This window comes from Erythrolamprus reginae, chromosome 8 (assembly GCF_031021105.1).
Source record: "Erythrolamprus reginae isolate rEryReg1 chromosome 8, rEryReg1.hap1, whole genome shotgun sequence".
In the NCBI taxonomy this organism is placed as follows: Eukaryota; Metazoa; Chordata; class Lepidosauria; order Squamata; family Dipsadidae; genus Erythrolamprus; species Erythrolamprus reginae.
Window position 1 is genome coordinate 29,704,514 of NC_091957.1, and position 20,783 is coordinate 29,725,296.

The following is a 20,783-nucleotide window of genomic DNA, read 5'->3' on the forward strand; positions in this document are numbered from 1 at the left end:
TTGGTTAAACCATTGTTCCTATTTGGCCATAGCCAGAACTACCTTGGAGAAGGCAGTTGAAGAACATTAACAATGATTAGGATAGTCTAATTGTTATAGTTCTCTGGGGATGTGAGGTTTGTGCCTCTATCAAATATATAGTCCTAGCAATGAAAACTATATAGAAAGCTTGAATCATCCAGTAAAAGTGTGAAAAGTTCTTATACTATTTTCAGATATCAGACAACTCCTATTGATTGGTATTTCAATAGTGGTAGTACACCCCAAAATAAGTGTTCCCCTTGTGTCCATTTTAATTCCAATGTTCTTTGGAACCAGTTCTGGGACTAGGCCTGGGATGATCTTGTTGGAACAATGAAACTTGGGAAGGGAGGATTTTTGGACAACAGTGTCATTTTCTGAAATTCATAATTGATCACAAGCCACTCATGACCTCTGGCTCATATATTATTTTAGGCATCTGGAAAGGCATTTTCTGTGAAGTGAATGGCTATGAATGATTTACAATGAGCCCCCTTGCTTTAAAAAAAGCTTTCTCCATTTTCCCTTTACAGCATTGGAAACTTTTAAGACTTCTGGACTTCGATCCCCAGAATTCCCAGTCAAGACATGCTGACTGGGAAATTCTGGGAGTTGAAGTCCACAGGTCTTTAAATGGGCAAAGGTAGACACCCTTGCTTTAAAGAAAAAATGAGCTATATAGGAGTTAAACCAGAATACATTAAAGTGCATTAAATCATATTTCCATTTAAATCACATTTAGGTTTGTGCTTGTTACTGTTTTAAATGAATAATAAAAATACTATCCTTGGGGCATTCAAAACAACCCACAGTTGGGTTTAGCTGAAGACGTAGACGTGCAGCATTTAAAAGATTTAAATCCACTCTTAACATGAACTGAACATGGGTACATGTCACTCTTTAAGTCTGGACTCTTAAAGAATCACTCAACCACTCACTACATGAACACATTTACTGCAAGTAGCTCTATGGAAAGCCAATTCAGATAAATATAAACACTATACAGAGCTTCAAGCTAGTCTCCCAAAATTGCAAATGTGCTGCATTTTACCATGAAAAACAATGTAACAATATTTACAATGGAAGACACAGCCAGATAAATCAGCTCAAACCTTTAAACAGATCAGTGAAGCAAAAATAGCAAATATAATGAACAATTTCAAACATATATGCTTTTAGTTTGTACAGACAACTGTCCAATATCAAATTAAAATTTACAGGACAAACATTGTTCCATTGTTGGTTTCTCTGTACTCTACAGCAGCATCAAACGAGTGGCTGGAAGGTGCCCACACGAGAGCAATATGTTTGTCCTCCAGCACAATACTGAATAAGTTAGTTGCTGTAAACTAAGACAAGAAAGATTGCATATTATGCTGTACCTGTTAATCTTTGTACCAGTAGTTGTGAGGTTACCCATTGATTCAGCATTTGTAAAATCAGTGCTCTATGGCCGCCTCGGGAATTCATATGTAGCGCATGTGGCTTTCATCAACCTTTTTTCACAATTCATCTCTTTGAGCTGTCACCCCAATTTTATTTATTCAACTAAAAGATGAAGTAAGTACCTTCTGCAGCCTCTTCCAAATTTGCACTCTTCCAGAGATGTTCAGACTCCCAGAATTCCTGCTGGTATCACTGAGGAATCTGGGATAGGTAAACTAAACAAATTGGTCAGGATGCTCCTTTAGTGAGGGCTAGCCTATTGGATTGCCAATTTACAGAATCCTAACCAAAAGAATGTGGCAAGAGAGCACTGCGGTCTAGAAAAGTGGTCATACTTTTAAAGTTAGCAGCAACTGAACTTTACTCTTGAAAATCCTGCTTTAATAGATTCAAAAACTCATCTGTGCTTTTAAACTCCGCAACAATTTTTTTCTCTCTGATTACAGCACTCCATGTAAATTCATCGGTATCGGCTATATTTGGCAAAAGTTCCCTTGACCGTAAGGTGACAAGCACATTAAATTGAACTAAAAAAAATTCCAGTACATGGTGATGAACATCAAAACGGAAAAGGATCTAATTTGCTTTGCAAAATATCAGATGTCAAAACATGAGGCAGCACTTCATATTTGTACAATATTCAAGGTAAAGGAATATCAGCCATGTGGCACCTGAGGATCTATGTCCTGCTTTCAACTCCTTCAAATATCAGTGTTTCTAATTATTAATGCACACTCAATGTATCGATACTAGGCTCATGTTCTCTAAGGACAGAAGCCTAGGATGGTTATACCTAGTTTTCGCTACAATTTTGAATTTTCAATTTTAAGCAACACCCCTAGTAAGAAAGGTCTTCTTTTCCCCCACATTAGCCATAATAATATTATTAATAATAAAGTATTAGTTACATTGTTGCTACTTTAGGGGGAAAATAAAAGAATGGCTCCAAATAAAAGGGATCTTTTATCAAAGTGTAAGATTAAGGGATTCTCTCTATAAAAGCTCTACAGCACATTAACATTGTAACGCAAGGGTAATATACAATTGCAGAGCCTGCAATTTTGCCCATTTCAGCTTATAAAAAAATCAACTCCCCGTTTATCCAAAATGTAAAAGTCATAGAAGTAACTATACAAGGACATAAGAAAATGCTTTAACTATAATCAAGATACAACCAATTCTTCAGTTCTATTTTTTTACATTCCAGATATTCTCAGAACACTCTTAAATTTAAGAGGACATAAATTTATTTTTTTAAAAAAGATATAGGACTCATAAATTTATTGTACCATAAAGTGAAATTAAACAAACAAAAAAAGAGAGTACCACTTCTCTTGTTTATAGCAAATTGCTCTTTGTGGCTGTGAAATCTCACCATCACCTAGTGGGGATCAATCAGCATGAGAGAGGACTGTTCATTCACAGTCCTGTTCTATGTGTGCTGGCCTTTAAGTACCAATAAATTCACAGGCTCTTCCTCCAGACTGTACCAGACTGTGACCTCTGCTTGCCTCATTCTCTTGCAGAAAAAAAGAGGAACCATGCTAGGTGCTCCCACCCACCAACTGGCAGTTAGTTCATCTGCTTTCCAGCAATTGTAATTACCATCAGCGGTCACTTTCCCAAGGGCCAATAGGGGAACAATTGAGAACTATTTTGCCAAGGTGGGAGAGAGAAGAGAGGTGGTAGCTTCTCTTAGAGGAGGCAGGGAATAAGGTAAACAAGAGCATCTCTATGGTGCATGCAAGAACAGGCAGGCAATGGAAACAGCATTCTCCCAGGCTCTATTGTTTTACTTAAGGGGAACTGGGAGTGTTGTGTGCATGTATGTGTTGGAATTTTTCCATCCAAAAGACTATCTGCAGGCCTCTAGCTCTGAAACTATGATCTACTGATTTCAATGAGAGTTACAAATAAGTTTGTTTAGGATTATCGCCTTGACATGTGTTTCCCATCCTCTCAAAATAGGTTGATAATCGCCAATAATAATAATAATAATTCTAAGCCAATGATAAATTGTTTCAATTATCACTTCAAGTACAAGAAAAGCAAATCCATGATAGGAAGCTTCTCTAATACTGCGACTTCTTGAAACAAAAAACGGCTGCAAGAGATGTAGAAGTAGTGCAGAAAGTTATTGTTTTGCTACTCGAGCATTCGTATCGTCTCACAGATGGTGCTGGGAGAGCCAGCGAGGAGGGGGGGGAGAGAAGGGGGGGGGGACTGTTTTAATCTAAACTCATCCATGACAAAAGTTCATTTGGATTAGCGCGACTGTAGACTCAACCACCCTCAATGAAATCTCATTCCAATGATGCATGTCCGCGTCTGTGCTGGTGGAAGTGAACAGAGTTGGCTGGAGATGGGCTCTGCTTCCAAAAGCACCACACAATTATGGATATACCAGCTGGAAAGCCTGCTCTTCTCACAATGGTTTCCATGGCAATGCCATCAGTCTAGGAAAAGAACAAAAATATTTTAGTGCAACTGAAATGGGAGGGGAAAGAGACTTTCGCATTGTTTCCACAGGAATTCAAACTAAAATTCTGATTGGTATATTCACGTACTTTCAAGGACAGTTTACGGCTATGAAACTCCATTAAAAATTCCACTGAAGCCGGTCCATACCCTGTTCTTCAAAGCTACGATGCAAGTTGGCCAAATTTATTTTTCTGAATTATCACACATAATCTGTACAGTTTTAGCTGTTCAAGGATTAATAGAAGATGCCCTGCATTTGTTTCCTTTAAGACAGCCCATAGGTATGTAAATGATGATAATACAGAGTATATGGGTACTTCTGTGGCATGATATTTATTTTATTAGAATAATGTCCAATTAACTGGGATGTTATCATACATCTTAGAATATAGATAGCAATAGCACTTAGACTTATATACTGCTTTACAGCCCACTCTAAGCAGTTTACAGAGTCAGCATATTGCTCCCAACAATCTGGGTCCTCATTTTACCCACCTCGGAAAGATGGAAGTCAACCTTGAGCCTGGTGAGATTTGAACTGCCAAATTGCAGGCAGCCGGCAGGCTGCAGAAGTAGCCTGCAGTATTGCATTCTAACCACTGTCCCACTATTAAAATTCTCAATGTTGTCTGTTTGTATCCTTCATTTAGCCAAAATGGTGCACCATAGAACAATGTTTTTTTAAACTGAATTACTGCAAATGTGCTAACGTAAAGGATGTGCCCCAAAACTAGGACTCCTTGCTCCAATGGAATTAAAATTTCAAGAATCTTCAGGTCAGTTCATTTTGTAAACTTGCGGCTGCTGCAACACCACCAGTCAGCTATGTTCATATCATTATGATTCTCGATGCTCACATAAGCAAGGTCATTGGGAAGCCAGCAGGAAATCAAGTTACTCCCGCTCCTACTATCTTTTTACCTGCCCGTGGTCAATCTGTTTCTCTCTCTTTAGATAAGTAAATATTCACAAAGCATGAAGCAACAGATGATAGGTTTTCTACATATATAAAGTTCTGCTCCACAAAAGGCATTATTCTATGATCCCTTCCTTGGTAGTACATTATAGGTGTAACAATATTTTTGACACAGCAATAAAGGAACAACAAACACACTTATTGTAATTTGGTATTAACTAGGAATGATGTCATGAAAAGGAATTCCCTAAAGGGTTTTTTTCTTATTTCATCTCACCACTTAACATAGAATAAATTCAGATGTCTCAAAGTATTCACACTGAGATAAACCAAATGATCCATTAGTTTAACAGATTTAAACTTTGAAAATAAACCAAAGCACATGGAGGTCACTGTAAGCTGTTTGCACACAGCAGCTTTTCTAGAAGTTGGATAGTTTTTCACAACATTACAAAGGATAAAAAACATCAACAGAGGAAAAAAAACTTGCCTATTTTTCCCCCAGCAAATTGTTGCACAACGATTTAGCATGCAATCTACCACCTGGGTGGAACGTGGCATCCCTCAAGCAAGCAAACTCTGTCCATAAGCCTATGGTTTCCCAAATGCTGTACAATTTTGGATAGCTACATAATTGCCGCACAATCCCAGGAATAGGGTTAGGCTCTCCACTGAAGATAGAGAGGCTTGTCCCAACTATCCCTTGTAGCAAAGCAAGCAAGCTTATAAATCAAAATTCTATTGATACCCAAGATTTTCCCGCAAAATTAACACATCATCTTGAAATAATCTCACAAAAAATATCATCTGCTTGCAAGGAGGAACGGGTGGGACCACAAAATAGATGAAGTAATAGCAAATGAAGAAGTTAAACTGCCCTGAGACTTTAAATTTCCACATTAACACACATATACACACACCAAAGATTATTTACTGGACAGAAGAGAAAAATGAAACCCAATCAACAACTCTACTTCCAAAAGCAGAACAAAAGTGAGAATTTTGAGTTTTTAGAATTACACCAGCCATTATTGCTCTTCCAGCCACTGCAAAACACCAGTAGCTCTCACCTTTACTTATGCTAAAGCTATTTACTAAATGTATTTAAACCAATCATCTATCCCACTGGGCAAGTTCAGTGTGATTCCAAAATTCCTCCCTGTGGATTTGGTCCTCCCCTAACAACAGGCTCTCTATGTACCCACATTCTTTCTTACCTCAAAGAACTGAACCACATGTTAACAAATATCCTGTTGAATAATTCTATTAGCAAATTAGGATAATATCTGAACGTTCCCAAAGATCACTTTCTACATGTAAACAAAAATAAAAATAAAAAACCACACACGTCAGGGGTGGGGTTGTAACATGGGAGAAGTATAAGAAAGGATAATCTGATTTGCAAAGGAAAAATATCAAACTTGTCTCCATGGTAGAAGCAATAGTGGGATGCCTCCATCACTGATACCCTACAAAAGGAGTCTTAATTTGTTCCTAAAACATGTCCTTTTAAAATGTTCAATCATTTCCATTTCAGATAATTGTGCATAATGCCCGAGTCTGCGGAGAGGGGCGGCATACAAATCCAATAAATAAATAAACAAACATTAAGATGGGACATAAATCAAAGTAACATTTACAGGTGCACATATTGGCTACCAACAATTGTAGTACAGTGTTCCCTCGATTTTCGCAGGGGTTACGTTCCAAGACCTCCCGCGAAAGTCGATTTTCCGCGAAGTAGCGGTGCGGAAGTAAAAACACCATCTGCGCATGTGCACCCTTTTTCCATGGCCGCGCAAGAGCTTGAAGTTGGAGGCGGGGAGCGACGAAAGTGCGGAGGCTGGCAAAGATTGTTTTTAATGTCGGCCACCCACCCAGCGCCTCCGGCCTCCTCGCCGCTACCCCCCGCCCGCCCGATTCGCCCCTCTCACCGGCTTTCTTGGGGCACGAGTCCTCCTGCAGCAGCGCTGGCGGCTACGGCTTCTCGGCCTCCTCATTTGGCCGCTAGCCGCTCTGAGTGCTTTGAGAATGCCCGCCCCACCCCTCTTGTAGTCCCTTGGCTGAGAGCGCTCTCACAGAGAGCAACAGACAGAGCGAGATGGAAAGGAGAGAGGGAGAGAGAAAGAGCAAGAGGGGGGAGAGTGGAAGGTAGAGAGAGAGAGAGAGAGAAATGATAGAAAAAAGGGGAGGAAAAAAGAGAAATGAGAAAATGATTGAAGCAGAGAATGACAGGAAAGAGAGAGAGAAGTGACTCTTGATTGAAAGCATACAGTATGGTAAAAGCACTTAAATAATGACAGAATAAAAAAAAACCAGCCCTCACCTGTGTTTGAAAATGGTTCAAGAGTTCACACACAAACACACACACACACAGTTGAGGGGGGGAATTTACATACAGGTACAATATTCATTCATTCACTCACTCACTCATTCATTCTTCTATGTCACTCAGTCCCAACACTTTTAACCCATAAATTACCATCTCCCATCCCCTTAATTACCATTTCCCCTTCCCATTACTGTACCTCTACCTGTACATTGAATAAGACACTTAGTCATCCTGAGTTATAAATGATAATTATTTATTTACATTTTTTGGGGTGGGGGTTTATTTGCAAAAAATATTAGCATAAATAGGATAACTCGGGATCTTCTTTTATCACCATTTCATCGGGCACTTCTACAATGGACGCTGAAGGTGATGGTGTGACAGACCTCTTGGTTTTCGTGACAAACATAGTTATGGGCAGTTGTTGGCGCAGTTTCTTTTTCTGGGCTAACATGGCTCTGTATGGTGCAATGGTGTTGTCAAGGGAGGCCTTAAAGTGTATAGAGCGAGTCATGTTGGGATCCCAAAGTTCCACCATGTGTTGGAGATGTGCAGCAGCTCTGTGCAGTTCTGCAAGCCGCTCAAGCGTTAGGCCAACATCTTCTTCTTCCTCAGCTTGTTCAGCTTCCTCTTCCTCCTCTTCTTCACTTGCTGACCTGGTCAGCTCCTCCAGATCTTTGTCTGTCAGCGGTAGGCCATGCTCATCAAGCAAACCATTGACTTCATCTGGTGTCATGTCAATGAAGCCTTCTCCACCCAGTGCCTGTGCCAGCTTCACAGATTTCTGGACTGCAGCATGTTGAATTTCTTCGGGAGCAAATCCCTTGTAATCATGCACCACTTCTGGCCACAATTTCTTCCAGCAGGCATTCATTGTCTGTGACTTCATATCCATTAAGGCATTCTGAATGTTCTTCAGACACGATGCGATCGTGTACTGACGCCAGTAGCCCTTCAATGTGAAGTTTTCATCAGCGTCCATTGCTTCCACGAGGCTTCCAAGGGAATTGCGCGTGTACAGTGCCTTAAATGCGCGGATAACACCTTGATCCATCGGCTGGATAAGCGATGTGGTGTTTGGTGGCAAGAATTCGACTTGTACCCCAGCATGTTCATGTGCCAGGTCATCATGGCCTCCAGCATTGTCCATTAGGAGAAGCACTTTGAAATTGAGTCCTTTGCCAGCCAAATAATCCTTCACCTGTGGGATGAAGCATTGATGAAACCAGTCCCGTGTGAGGGCTTTTGTAATCCATGCTTTAGGATTATGCATCCAGTACACTGGCAATGCATTCTTATTTCTGTTCTTGAGGGCTCTTGGATTTCGTGACTTATAAATTAGCCCTGGCTTCATCAAAAAGCCTGCTGCATTTCCACACATGATCAAAGTTACCCGATCTTTTTGGGCCTTAAAACCAGGGGCTTTGGCTTCATCTTGTATCAAGAAAGTCTGTGAAGGCATCCTCTTCCAGAACAGGCCTGTTTCGTCTATGTTGAACACCTGTTCTGGAAGGTAGGCCCCTTCTTCAATTAGGTCTTTAAACGTGCCATGGACATACTGCTCGGCTGCACCTGTATCTGCTGAGGCAGCTTCTCTGTGCAATGACACACTCCTCAGGCCATAGCGCCGTTGAAATTTATCGAACCACCCTTTGCTTGCTGTGAATGTGGATGGGGCCAAAGAAGCAGTAGATGTTGATGGCTAGGGGTCTTCAGAGTCATCAGCACCTTCACCAGCACCTTCTTTTCCCTCATCTGCAGAGAATGACAGGAAAGGGAGAGAGAAGTGACTCTTGATTGAAAGCATACAGTATGGTAAAAGCACTTAAATAATGACAGAATAAAAAACCCAGCCCTCACCTGTGTTTGAAAATGGTTCTTTTCCCTCATCTGCATCGCCTCCTTCTTTGTTTGCAAGATGGGTGTAGAGTTGCTGTGCCTTTGTCCGTATGGTGTTGGTATCCAAAGCAATGCTCTTTTTACGGCAGTCTTGTACCCACATGGACAAAGCAGCTTCCATTTTCATAAGGCGTTTGTTTCTAGGCATCACCATTCTTTTTGCAGCCTTGTTGAATGTTATCAGAGAAGTTTGCCTTATCTTCTTTTCGTCTTTCCGAATGTATCGCACACTCGATTCGTTGATCCCATAATGCCGACCAACATCTGCATAAGAGCTTCCCTCTTTTAGCATGTCCAAAAGTTCAATTTTCTCCTTAATTGTCAGCATCTTCCTGCTCTTTTTAGCGTCGCCGCCTCCGCTCCGCGTGCAACGTTTAGGAGCCATCTTCCAACAAGTTTTAACAAGTTGCAAAAGTTCCAAAGCATGCTGGGATAACACCACTGATTGGCAGAGATTTCTGTCCATCAGCATTGTCGGGCGAAGTTTTTGCGATGACAATGCTGATTGGCTGAGATTTCGGTGCATCAGCATTGTCGGGCAAACTTTTTGCGATGGCAAAGCTGATTGGCCGAGATTTCGGCCAATCAGCAATGGCAGACGTAAGTTTGGTGATGACATATGATGTCATCGGGTGGGAAAAAACGTGGTATAGAAAAAAACCCACGGACTATTTTTTAATTAATATTTTTTGAAAAACCGTGGTATAGCCGTTTCGCGAAGATTGAACCCGCGAAAATCGAGGGATCACTGTATTTCAGAGGTCTTCAAACTTGGCAACTTTAAGACTTGTGGACTTCAATTCCCAGGATTTTTGCAGTTGAAGTCCACAAGCCTTAAAGTTGCCAAGTTTGATGACCCCTGTAATATTTTATTAATGTAAGATCCTGTGTGCGTGTGTAGATATTTTATTGTGTCACTACCCAAATCTGTATATCAGATGTAAGGATGATAGCCCATGCAAACAGCTATTTTATCTATTTGAAGTACTGCTTCCATTCTAAAACAGTTCTTGTACGTTCAACAATGGCCTAATAGGCAGAAAACTGAGTGAAGTTTCTTTTAGCATTTAGTTAGTTTCAGTTGCTGAAAAATTCTTATCACAAAACAATGGAGGCACCCAGCCCAGTGAGGGAAAGACAGCTATTCCAATAGTTGTGGCATGATTTGATGTTTTACCTTCTTTAAATTTAGCTAATTCACCCCAGAAAGCCATAGGTTTCTGTTTCGACATGTACAGTACCAAGGTAATCATTAGGCTGCCTTTCAGATGCTTAATACAATTACATATGACCCAAGTTTTTTTAAAAAAAACAAACAGCAATTTGCAGGGTGGGCCCAGCAAGCAGCTCTCTGGATCCTACAAACAGTTTATGGATGAGTCATAATTTTAGGACAAACAGTGGTGAGGATTTCTCCTCCTTCTCTTCTTCCTCCCCCAACCCTTTCCACATAGTACGATTGTGAAGTTTTTAAAAGATATCTCCTCACTTTTAACCAAACCCTTTTTGTATTATGTACTGTAAACAAAAATCTCCATGTTTTAATCTCAACCCCCCCCCCCCCCCCCGATCTTTTAAAAACTTTCAGCTTCAAAACCAGACCTGGATTTTGTCCCAAATGTGAGCAAATTATGCATTTGGGAACAAACCAGATCCTGGATCCTAAATCTTAATAAATAAGTAATGCATGCTAAGATTCCAGTATTGGATAATCTACCAGCTCTTAAATTTTATGCTTTTTCTTCCCATTTGCTTTCCAAAGGTCATGAGCTATGTTAACAATACAGTACTTCAGAGTAAGATACTTATGTCTACACAATACTATTTGAAAGAGAACACATCATTCCAACATCACTGCAGCCACGTGTCACTTTTTAGTTCACTTTTTCTCATGCAGATTTCTTTTCTCATTATTCAGATCTCTCTTTCTAAAATGTTTTAGAAAGAAATCTGTTAAGTGTCTTTTGTCATCTTCAGATAGAATCTTAAATTCCAATTCATGTTCATTTATAGCTGGCACTGAAGTGCCAGTTACTTTAAGAAGTGTACAAAAATGCAGTTTCAATTGTGAAGCTTGGACATTTTATTTTCTTTAAAATTTAGATATTTTTGTTTACTATTCTTATATAGGAAAATCCCTAATCATTTACTGGTAAATTCAAAGCAAAAGGTATATGCCATTGCATTTTCCAACTTTGATCAGATTCTGGTATGTGTGTTAAGACAGTCTTGCACACATTTTAAACAGGCAAGCTTTCAACTATTACACTTTTCCTTTTAATGTACCATACATGCAACTTTTCAACCAAAATTTTACTTTAACATTTTTTGTGCTTTATTTCCCCAACTAAAATGGTTGGGGGAAAATAATTAGCAGGTGAAATAATTTTTTTGCATCTTTTAGGCACATGATGTGAAATATCCATATGTCACCTTCTCAAGTTTAGAAGACTGGGAGTGAACAACATGCATGCATGGAAGCAAGCATTCTTATTTTTATACATTCAGTTTAACAAAGTATTTTCCAATCTGTCATTTAGTCAACTGTATGATTTGAAATGAAAAAAACAGAACTGCAAACAAAATTAAACCATGATTTGCACTTCTGATGTTAAAAGGTCTTTTTTTAATGCTTTGGGTATGGAACTGATAGGAACTGACAATGCAGAAATCGTATTACTAAAGTGAGCCTGTAAGAGCAGACTACATATTTCAGACCACATTAAACCATGATTTGTTAAACAAATCATGATTAGAAAAACTGAATTATTTTAGTAATACATAATTTCCTGGGTAAGTCTGCATGACACACATATCCTCAGGTAAATATCTGAAGGGAGTAGATGGCAGGTGCAGCTCTGTAACCAACTACAGATTTAGCATGCTATATGAGTAGAGGCTGTGAAATACTATGCTAATATTTCTATCACAGGTGGTACGTTGGAATGGAGTTTTCTTAGGTCAAATAAACAGGACAATGTCAAGAGTAGAAGAGATTACTTTTCATGATTACAATCAATGTAATTTTTACAAGCAAGGTAACTAGTGTCAATAATACTTGTTTTGTTCTGTCATTCTCAATACAATCTAAATTGCCCTCCAATAGTGAGTTTCTTCTACAGGTGGCCCTCAACTTACAAGTTTTTTTAGTGATAACTCAAAAGTTACAACGGCACTGACTTATGACCATTTTTCACATTTATGACCCAAAATTCAGAGAATTGACAACTGGCTTGTATTTATGATGGTTGCAATGTCCTGGGGTTACGCTTAGCGACCTTCTGACAAACGGTGTAGCTAGATTCATTTAACAACTGTTACTAATTTAGCAACTGCAGTGATTCACTCAATAACCATGGCAAGAAATGTTGTAAAATGGGGCAAAACTCGCTTAACAAATATCTCACTTAGCAACAGAAATTTGGGTCTCAATTGTGATCATAAGTTGAGAACTACCTGTATGTGAAATGGCTTTCCTTGTACTTTAGATTACACACAAATTTACCAAATTCAGATGTGTATCATAAGTAAATAATTGTGCCAGAATTTGGAACTCCAATGTTATAAAACATCTGAAAAGTGTATTACTAGAATTATTAGCCAGTATTCTTTCTCCCAAAAATTTTCAATGCTTTTTTATTCATTTTGAAATGTAACAAAATCCATATAAATGTTTTCTTTTGTACAAATTAGTTCCATTTTAAGACTTTTGATCAGATTTTAATTATTTTGAGGGGGAGGGGGATGTTCCAATTGTTTAAGCCAATACAATTAAAAGAGTTATTAATTTGTTTAAAAAAAGTTATACTATGACTAAAACCAGGTCATTTTAGCTCTGACAATGTAGTAAACTCAAGGCGCTACTTGTGTTAAAGCAAACCAGTTTGTCGGGGGAGCATTCTGGAAGAAGAAATGAAAGATTGGGGAAAGGTTCTTAACTTTTTGCTTGACATTTCTTTCTAAAACCACTTGCCAAAAGAAGCTTTAAAAAAAATCTTGGGAGAATAAACAGTACAGTACAGCTGAATTGGATACTCCTGTTTCCACTCCTTTGCTACAAACTGCCACAGCCTGAATTAACTTTTCTGTGAGAAGAAATGACTGGTGTTTTGTTACAATTCACTTCAGTCTAATGTTTACTCCTGTTCACAAGATGTCGCCTTCAATTTATCACAATATAATGTTCTGCTTCCCTAGTTCTAGTTGTTTGGCAAGAGGAATCAACTCTTCCTATTCATAAAAAGCATGGAGGAGGGGCATAGTAATAGAATAACTGCTAGTAATATTTTGCTTGGATCCCAGGAAAAGGGGGAACTTCAGTGCCACACAATTTCTTGCAGAGCAGTCTTGCTTCTCAGAACAAAACTTTTCAGAGTTTATTAAGTTTTTGTGTTAATTAATATATAATCCTTTAAGAACAAACCCTTTCATGTTCTGTTTACAGAAACAATACGCAATATTATATTAAAGAATAATATTTTTAAGCAAAAGATGCATATGTTAAGATGTGAAACATGATGAGAAAAATTGGTGTATTCAACAAGTTAAACTCATCTTTTGCTTTACAGGTTTAAGCAGAAATGTTTGTATTCAGACCTCCCATCTACTGTAAGTAAAACGCATGATGCCTTGGAATAAAAGAATCAGATTCCCTTCACCATAATTCATACTTCTGGGAAATTTGTTGCATTTTAAGTGTAAGCAATGTTACAAAATCTGAGTGAAGATGCTTAAAGTAAATGAGCAATTCAGCCTGTATCACAAACATAAGATGCACCTTTATGATTAGCTCTTAATCCCGGAATACTGAAAACACCTCTGATATTAGATTGTTAATAAGACAACATCTAGAGACAAACACGTCCCAGACACAGCCTTGAAGTAGCCTAAGGAAGATTGAATAAGCATGTAATGATGTTCATGCTTTCTTTGCTCACAGATGAAATGAAAAAGGCTGTATTCACAGCATGTAAGTCATAGTTAATTTAGTCATTGTTTATTCATTTTATTCTTGTTTGAAAGTTCACACAACAAAAGCTGGGTTCCTACAGTATGCTAGAATGAAGGGTGGTTGGACCAGAACATAGTAACAAGACCAGGGGTCCCCAAACTTGGCAACTTTTAGACTTGTGGACTTCAACTTCCAGAATTCTCCATCCAAGTCTTAAAGTTGCCAGGTTTGAAGACCTCTGAACAAGACAGACATAAGCTACCGTCTTTAATATTATTATATTTCATTGTTCCACTTGGTACAATTATTAAGGAAAAATACTTGAAAACTCTACTTTTGTAGGACCCAAAAGGCTCCCAACTCCTTCCAAGTAGGAAAGCAAATTTTTTAACCACAGGGAATGGGCTTTATTCAAATATGGTGATTAATCATGGGAGAAATGGAAAATAAGGAGCACTAGGTCAATAAGCTTAAGTGCTAATAATTCTGGGCTGGATTGTAGCAACTGCCTACAACACACTAACTCTCATTGCATGTGCACAAAAGGCTTTTCAATAAGAAAACAAGTCAGGATCTTAAAATATACCAAACTAAGCAACTGTTATCACTCCCAAATTTTTCATCTTTCATATTTAACAGTAACCAAGCCTTCCATCCTTCCAAGGTGGGTAAAATGAGGACCCGGATTGTGGAGGCAATAATGCTGGCTCTGTTAAAAAAGTGCTATTGCTAACATGTTGTAAGCCGCCCTGAGTCTAAGGAGAAGGGCGGCATAAAAATCGAATAAATAGATAGATAAACAAACAAACAAACAAACAAACAAACAAACAAATCTCTGGACAGAATAATATATAAATAAGCACAGGCAAAAGAAAATCATTCTCTTAAGTTTTCAAACGAGGTATCAATAAGATAGTAAGTAACATGCTAAAAATTTAATCTGTAGTTTTAAATTGCTACAGTCAGATACAGATATGTATACGTATACTGGTAGGTACAATTATACTTTGCAGACATAAACTGCGCTTTTCTTAAAAGCAGTTCCAAAGCAGCACAAAGTCTCACTAGTTTTTATTCTAATGAAGCTGAATGCACTTAATTTACAAAAAGATGACATTCCAGGCAGGACTGAAATTCAATCCCTTAGGGAGAATACTTAAACGCTTTGAATCTAGCCAAAGTCAAAACAAGAGAAAAGAACACCAAGGCAAGCTGCATATTTTTCTAAATCCCAATGCCCTGCTTACAGATTGACTCATCTTTTATGTAATCTTTTCCATAGGCTATTAAAGCACTTTCCCAACCTGGACTTCAGGAAGCACAGAACTACCACTTCATCCCTCTTCCCAACTCTCAGCTAGTACTGTAAAGGTACAGAGGACAGGAGCTCAAACACGGGACTCAATTTTAGAAACTGCCCCCAAAATATAAAGTGTACAAAGAACACATGGTTCAAAATTATGAATTCCAAGACACTTTTATAATGTCTGTACAGTGAGTCAAAGTGAGTCAAAGAGTTCTTGTTAAAAAAATAATAGTACTGTAATGTATTACTCGGTTGTCATTCTGGTATTTTTAAATACTATGTACAAAAAATGCATGCAAATAATCATTACCGGCAGTTGCTAAGTGACCTTAAAACAGTAATTAGAATCATGTAACAGAATACACTGAGGTGTGTTCTATTTTTTTTCTCTTCCAAAAACTACTATTCCCAGAAATCTTTGGGGGAAGAGAATCCAATTTAATTCCCTGTAATACTTTTAACTTTAAACTATAGTTTTATAAAACAATAAAAACAAATGATGCCACAAATCTTACTTTGGCCTACAGCCTGTTAAACATGACCTGCCACAGGGGGAAAACAAACAAACAGGGAAACTACTGAAATTGGAGCATTTCTTCCCCAAGTTCCGAGAAAATGTGATTGTTTTTCAAGGGATCTCTAAAACTATGAATTAGAAAATAAATGTTAGGCACCTGAAACATTAGGATTTAAAATAAATGTTCAGATATTTCAGATATGTGTAGAGAGCTATTGCTTTTTTGCTATTATACTGAACGATGTAAAACTTTTGACCCAAACTTGGGAATTACAAGTTCAAGCATGGTTTTATGCTTTATGCCAAATATTTTAAATCTGATTACTGTATTACCAAGTATAATAAGGATAATTTAACAAAAAGAATACCATGTCGAAGAATTACATTTAGTGGTAATGATTTAACACTTTGGTCTATGTTGTTGTTTTTGCTCAGAATTTTTCAGTCTGTCCTTGACTGCCACTGAACACCCACAACATTTGGTTGAGGGTGGTAGGTGTTGCAGTCTAGCAAAGAAGGGCTGTTCAGGGCAGGGGCTCCCAAACTTGGCAACTTTAAGACTTGTGGACTTCAACTCCCAGAATTCTCCAGCCAACCATTGCTGGTTGGAGAATTCTGGCAGTTGAAGTCTACAAGTTTTAAAGTTGCCAATTTTGAAGACCTCTGGTTTAGGGAATAGTGCTTTATATAGGGGTGCCACCCAAGGAAAAGGTTTGGGAAATGAAAAGGGTTAATTAAGATACACAGATCTTATTTTATAAATAATACACTGAAACTTTACATGCATTAAGTATTATAGCAGGTGTCTGCCAAAATTACAAACCTTTCCTTGCGGAGTTGCACTTCAAACTGTCTGATCTGCTGAAATCTATGCTTACATACACTCCGCTTTCCAGATTTAGAGTACCATTTGGGAGGTGGCAATTTGGTGTATTAGGGCTCTCCTCACAGTTTAGTGAATTCTCCCGTAAATTCAGAGCTATATAATTTAAGCCATTCTGAAATCCAGTTGAAGTATCTCTGGACATCTTGCTTTCATGGCCATCTGAAATATGCTCCTCAGGTTTCAACCACACGTTGTCAAAAGAGGCCGAGCTGTGCCTTTTACTACTCTCAGTAAAGAAAGAGGAAGAAGGGGTAATAGTGGCTGCAGAAGAAAAGGTCTCAGAACTGTGCCTCCTCCTTCCTTGTGGGTCAGCGCGAATGACTTTAGGTACTACAGGAGGATCAGGATTAGAGACAGGGAAGTCCCTGTGACTGGCATATTGGTCAACAATGCACAATCGATTAACTATAGAGGGAGGACTGTCAATCTTTAATCCATTTTTGCTTTCAGTGGCAAATGGTCCAGGTGGTGTGGCTGCCATGTTGAAGGTCATCTCGGTGTAGTCATCAATCCTACCACATGCTGTGCTAACACAAGCCGTACCAAATGAAAGTCTGGCATAATCAGCATCAGGCAGGTTTCTAGGGATACTCGAATTTGCATAAATTGAAATGTCTGTCAAAGAGTTAGATAGTTCTTTAGCAGCTTTGGGGGACTGGATATCCAAATCAACACTCATGTAGTCAGAAAGTGGCGACTGCCTATGGTCACTACTGGAACCAAGAGATGATGGAGATCCTTCTGCAGATAAAGAATATGGTGTGTTACTTGCTTTTTCACCAAAATCTATATTTATATATTCACCAGGGCTAGATGGCTCAAGTGGAATTGTGCGATCGTACATTCTTGGTATGGTGTTACTACCTCTAGTACTGAGTGGAAGTCTCGTAGGCCTAATAACCCTATTCTGTGCAAGGCCTTCTTCTGAACTTTTCAGATGGGGTGATCTGGAAAGGCCATTAGACAGAACTTCATTGCTGATGCTTTTCCCATTTTCAGATCCAACATACAATAACTTTCCAGGTGATGACATTGGAACATATTCATCATGTTCCCCGGTTAGAGCCTTAAAGCTTCGTGGCAGAGAGAAATATGGGCCAAAACTTTTGGAATCGATGTTGGCATGTATATCATCTGGATCACAGGGTTGCTTTGGAGCAGCAGAATTTCCAGGAGACATATCCATATACTCATTATTTGTTGACTTCTCATGACCAGATTTAGAATTAAACTCAGCTAAAGGATTGCGTATAGGTGAAGAGACAGCTCGGGGAAACATCATCATGTAGCCTTTAGAGTCAGCCTGAAGTGACAACCAGGAACTGTTAATCTGTTTTGGAACAGACATGCTTTTAGGAGTCATGGGCAAGTAGTCACTGTTGCTTGCCAGAGAAGATGCAACTCCTGGCATCATTGGCATGTACCCATCATCTCTGGCTTTATTCTTGCTTTGATTACATACAGAATCAAGAATTGACTCCTCATAATCAGCTTCAGGGTTATTTTTGAATCTTGGTGATTCAGAACAAGACAGACGTCCATGACTTCCTGAGGAATCTTCATCTAAAGCAGTTTGGATTGTTTTCTGTTGCCCTGGTACTGAAGCAGGCTTAGTTAACGAGTATGTTCTTTTTCTAAAGCATTTGTCAGCCTCCCGGTAATCATCTCTTGAATTATTATCCATTTGCTGTTTGTTCATGGACATGTATTCATTTAAACAATTTTCTTCTCTGATTGGTGGAGTATTGCCCAAGGAATCTGGCGTGTTACTTCTCACACGAAAGTACCTAAAGTCTCCAGGGCTAGAACCATATTCATCTGAGGAAATGAAACCTCCATCGCTTGGGGACCCACAGACAGATGAACTGGAAGGCCTCACAAAGTTATCGGTAATTGATCCATGCCCACTTCCTGAAGAAACACTGATAGGACTAGTAGTAGAAGGAAAATGAGAAACTGGTAGAGAGGCAGACCTGGTATGATAAGAAGAGCTAAATGCTGCTCTAACATATCGTCCACTCCCTTCTTGGCGGCCCAAATTCATCCTTGCAGTATTCAAATGAATCAGGCTTCCAGTAACTGATCTAAATGGTCTGGTCATTGTCCCCTCCCCTTCGCTAGAAGTTCTGAAGCGATAAGCACTACTGGTTTTGGTAATGGGAGGAGTCCCCCCTGTAACACTTTCAGTTCGGGACCTTCTTTGTAGGCCAGTCTGACTAGGTGGTAAATTACCAAGATGCCTCCTAGTAGTTATGAAAGAAATAGGATTGGTACTGCTGCCACCACCAGAAGACTGGCTCTTGCTGCGAGGTCTGAACTCAGAAAAGGCTTTCAGAGCTTTCATGGTCTCTAGAAAAGTTTCATGCATGTTCTGGGCAACCACTGAATCATCTACTTGCATCCATAGCTCACCTGGCCCAATGGAGGCTGACCTGCCCACTTCAATGAAAAAAAAGTTTTCCGAGTGCCCACATCGCCGAATGTTCATTAGTTGTAAGTGGACAGAAGGTACTTCAGTATTCAGCTTGACCAGGTGAATGGCCTTGCTGGAAAGGCATAACCGGTAAACCCCCGTCAAATTCTTGGTTTGCCCCAAACCCTTAGGCTTCACGTTGACTTGCCAAACTTCTTTGAACACAGTCCCTGGGCGGAGGGCAGCTCCATAATGCTCGTCGTCGTCGTCCAGCTGCTGATCAGCCTGGTCCTCCTGCTCCAAGAACCCCCTCTTGCTTTGGCTCATGAGCTCACTGATGGCCTGGTACCACCCTTCTTGCTCAGGCTCGTTCTCAGCCACCATGGCAAAGTACTCATCCTTGGTGTACAGGGCAATGATGTGTTTATGCTTGGCATCTGCCCTCCGGCTGACAGTGAAACACTGGTAGAGAGGAATCACCCTTTTGGGAGATGGGCAGCAAAGGGCCACATTTCCTCCAGCCGCTGCCGCCGCTCTCAAACTACTCTTGAACTTCTTCTCGCTGTCGTAGTATTCCAGTCGTGCCGGACCAAGGTGACTCTCCGCCCGCAACACAAAGTACCGCTTGTGCCCATGCTTCTGCTTCCTCAGGTAACCACACTTCCTCACATCCTCTCCCCAGGTGATGCTGGCCGGGGGCGTCAGGGCAGAGCCCCGGGCAGAGGGGGCTGGAGGTCCACTCCGGCCTAGGGGGGTGGCAGGGGCTCCCGCTCGCCCCAGGCTGGCTGGGTCCCCGGGCAACAAGGCATCTTCTTCCTGGACGAGGCAGAGGGAGCTGCTGGGCGATTTCCTCAGCAGGAGCATGAGGTGATGGGGGGGCTGAGCAGGGGGCAGGCAGGGAGCGCTCTCGGCCGGCTCCTGGTTCTCCTCAGGCGCCGCCAGCCTGGACGCCCCGCTGGAGGAGCCGCTGCCGCCTCCCGCGGCTGCACCTCCGGCCGCGCTGCCTCCCGACTCGCCTTTGCCTTCCAGCGCCATGCAGCCGCCTTCCCCGCCGGGGCCCAGCATCACCGCGCTCGCCATCTTAGGGGGGCCAGGGCAGGTTCCAGATCGCTACGCCAGGCGGACGAGGGGAGCAGCCGCCCTCACAAGAGAAGCGTCGCCCAGGCCCGGCCGGACATGTGTGTGCCCGCGGGACCTTCGGCGTCGGCCCAGCCGGTGGGCTCCCGGCCTGCGAGGCAAAGGACCAGCCGGCGGCTTCCCCGCTTTCGCCACCGGCGGGTCGGACGCGCCGGGCTCCCTCCGACTCTCCCGCTTCTCTCCTCACACCAGCGAGCAGGCTCGGCGGCACCACGGCGAAAACATCACGTGACCCACAACCCCTCCCGCGCGGGCGGGGAGGAAAAAGTGGGGAGGCGAGGCGAGGCCGCGCTTGGGCCCGCCCAGGGGCGGGACGGGGCGGCGCGGGGACACTCCGCGGCCGAGCCTGGAGAAGCGGGCGGGGCGGTAACCAATAGGAGTCGGCGGATTTTTCTCCATGGCTCCAATCGTCAGCCACCCCGCCCTTGGCTGGCGGGTGGGTTCTTACGCCTCTTTGAGAATGACGGGCAGCCGTTCA

General features: G+C 40.9%; 1 protein-coding gene across 1 annotated transcript; it reads right to left on the bottom strand.

Annotated features, from left to right (window-relative positions):
• Positions 1-959: 959 nt before the first annotated feature.
• IRS4 (insulin receptor substrate 4) lies at positions 960-20,648 on the bottom strand. The gene is made up of 2 exons (XM_070759425.1): positions 16,693-20,648; positions 960-3,923 (listed from the first exon to the last, which is right to left on the bottom strand). The coding sequence occupies exons 1-2, from the start codon at positions 20,246-20,248 to the stop codon at positions 3,919-3,921; spliced, it is 3,561 nt and encodes a 1,186-aa protein (XP_070615526.1). The 5' UTR covers positions 20,249-20,648; the 3' UTR covers positions 960-3,918.
• Positions 20,649-20,783: the final 135 nt, after the last annotated feature.

Bases quoted from the DNA above. Each gene is read 5' to 3' on its own strand.
- IRS4 (XM_070759425.1), bottom strand. From the start codon at position 20,248: ATGGCGAGCGCGGTGATGCTGGGCCCCGGCGGGGAAGGCGGCTGCATG.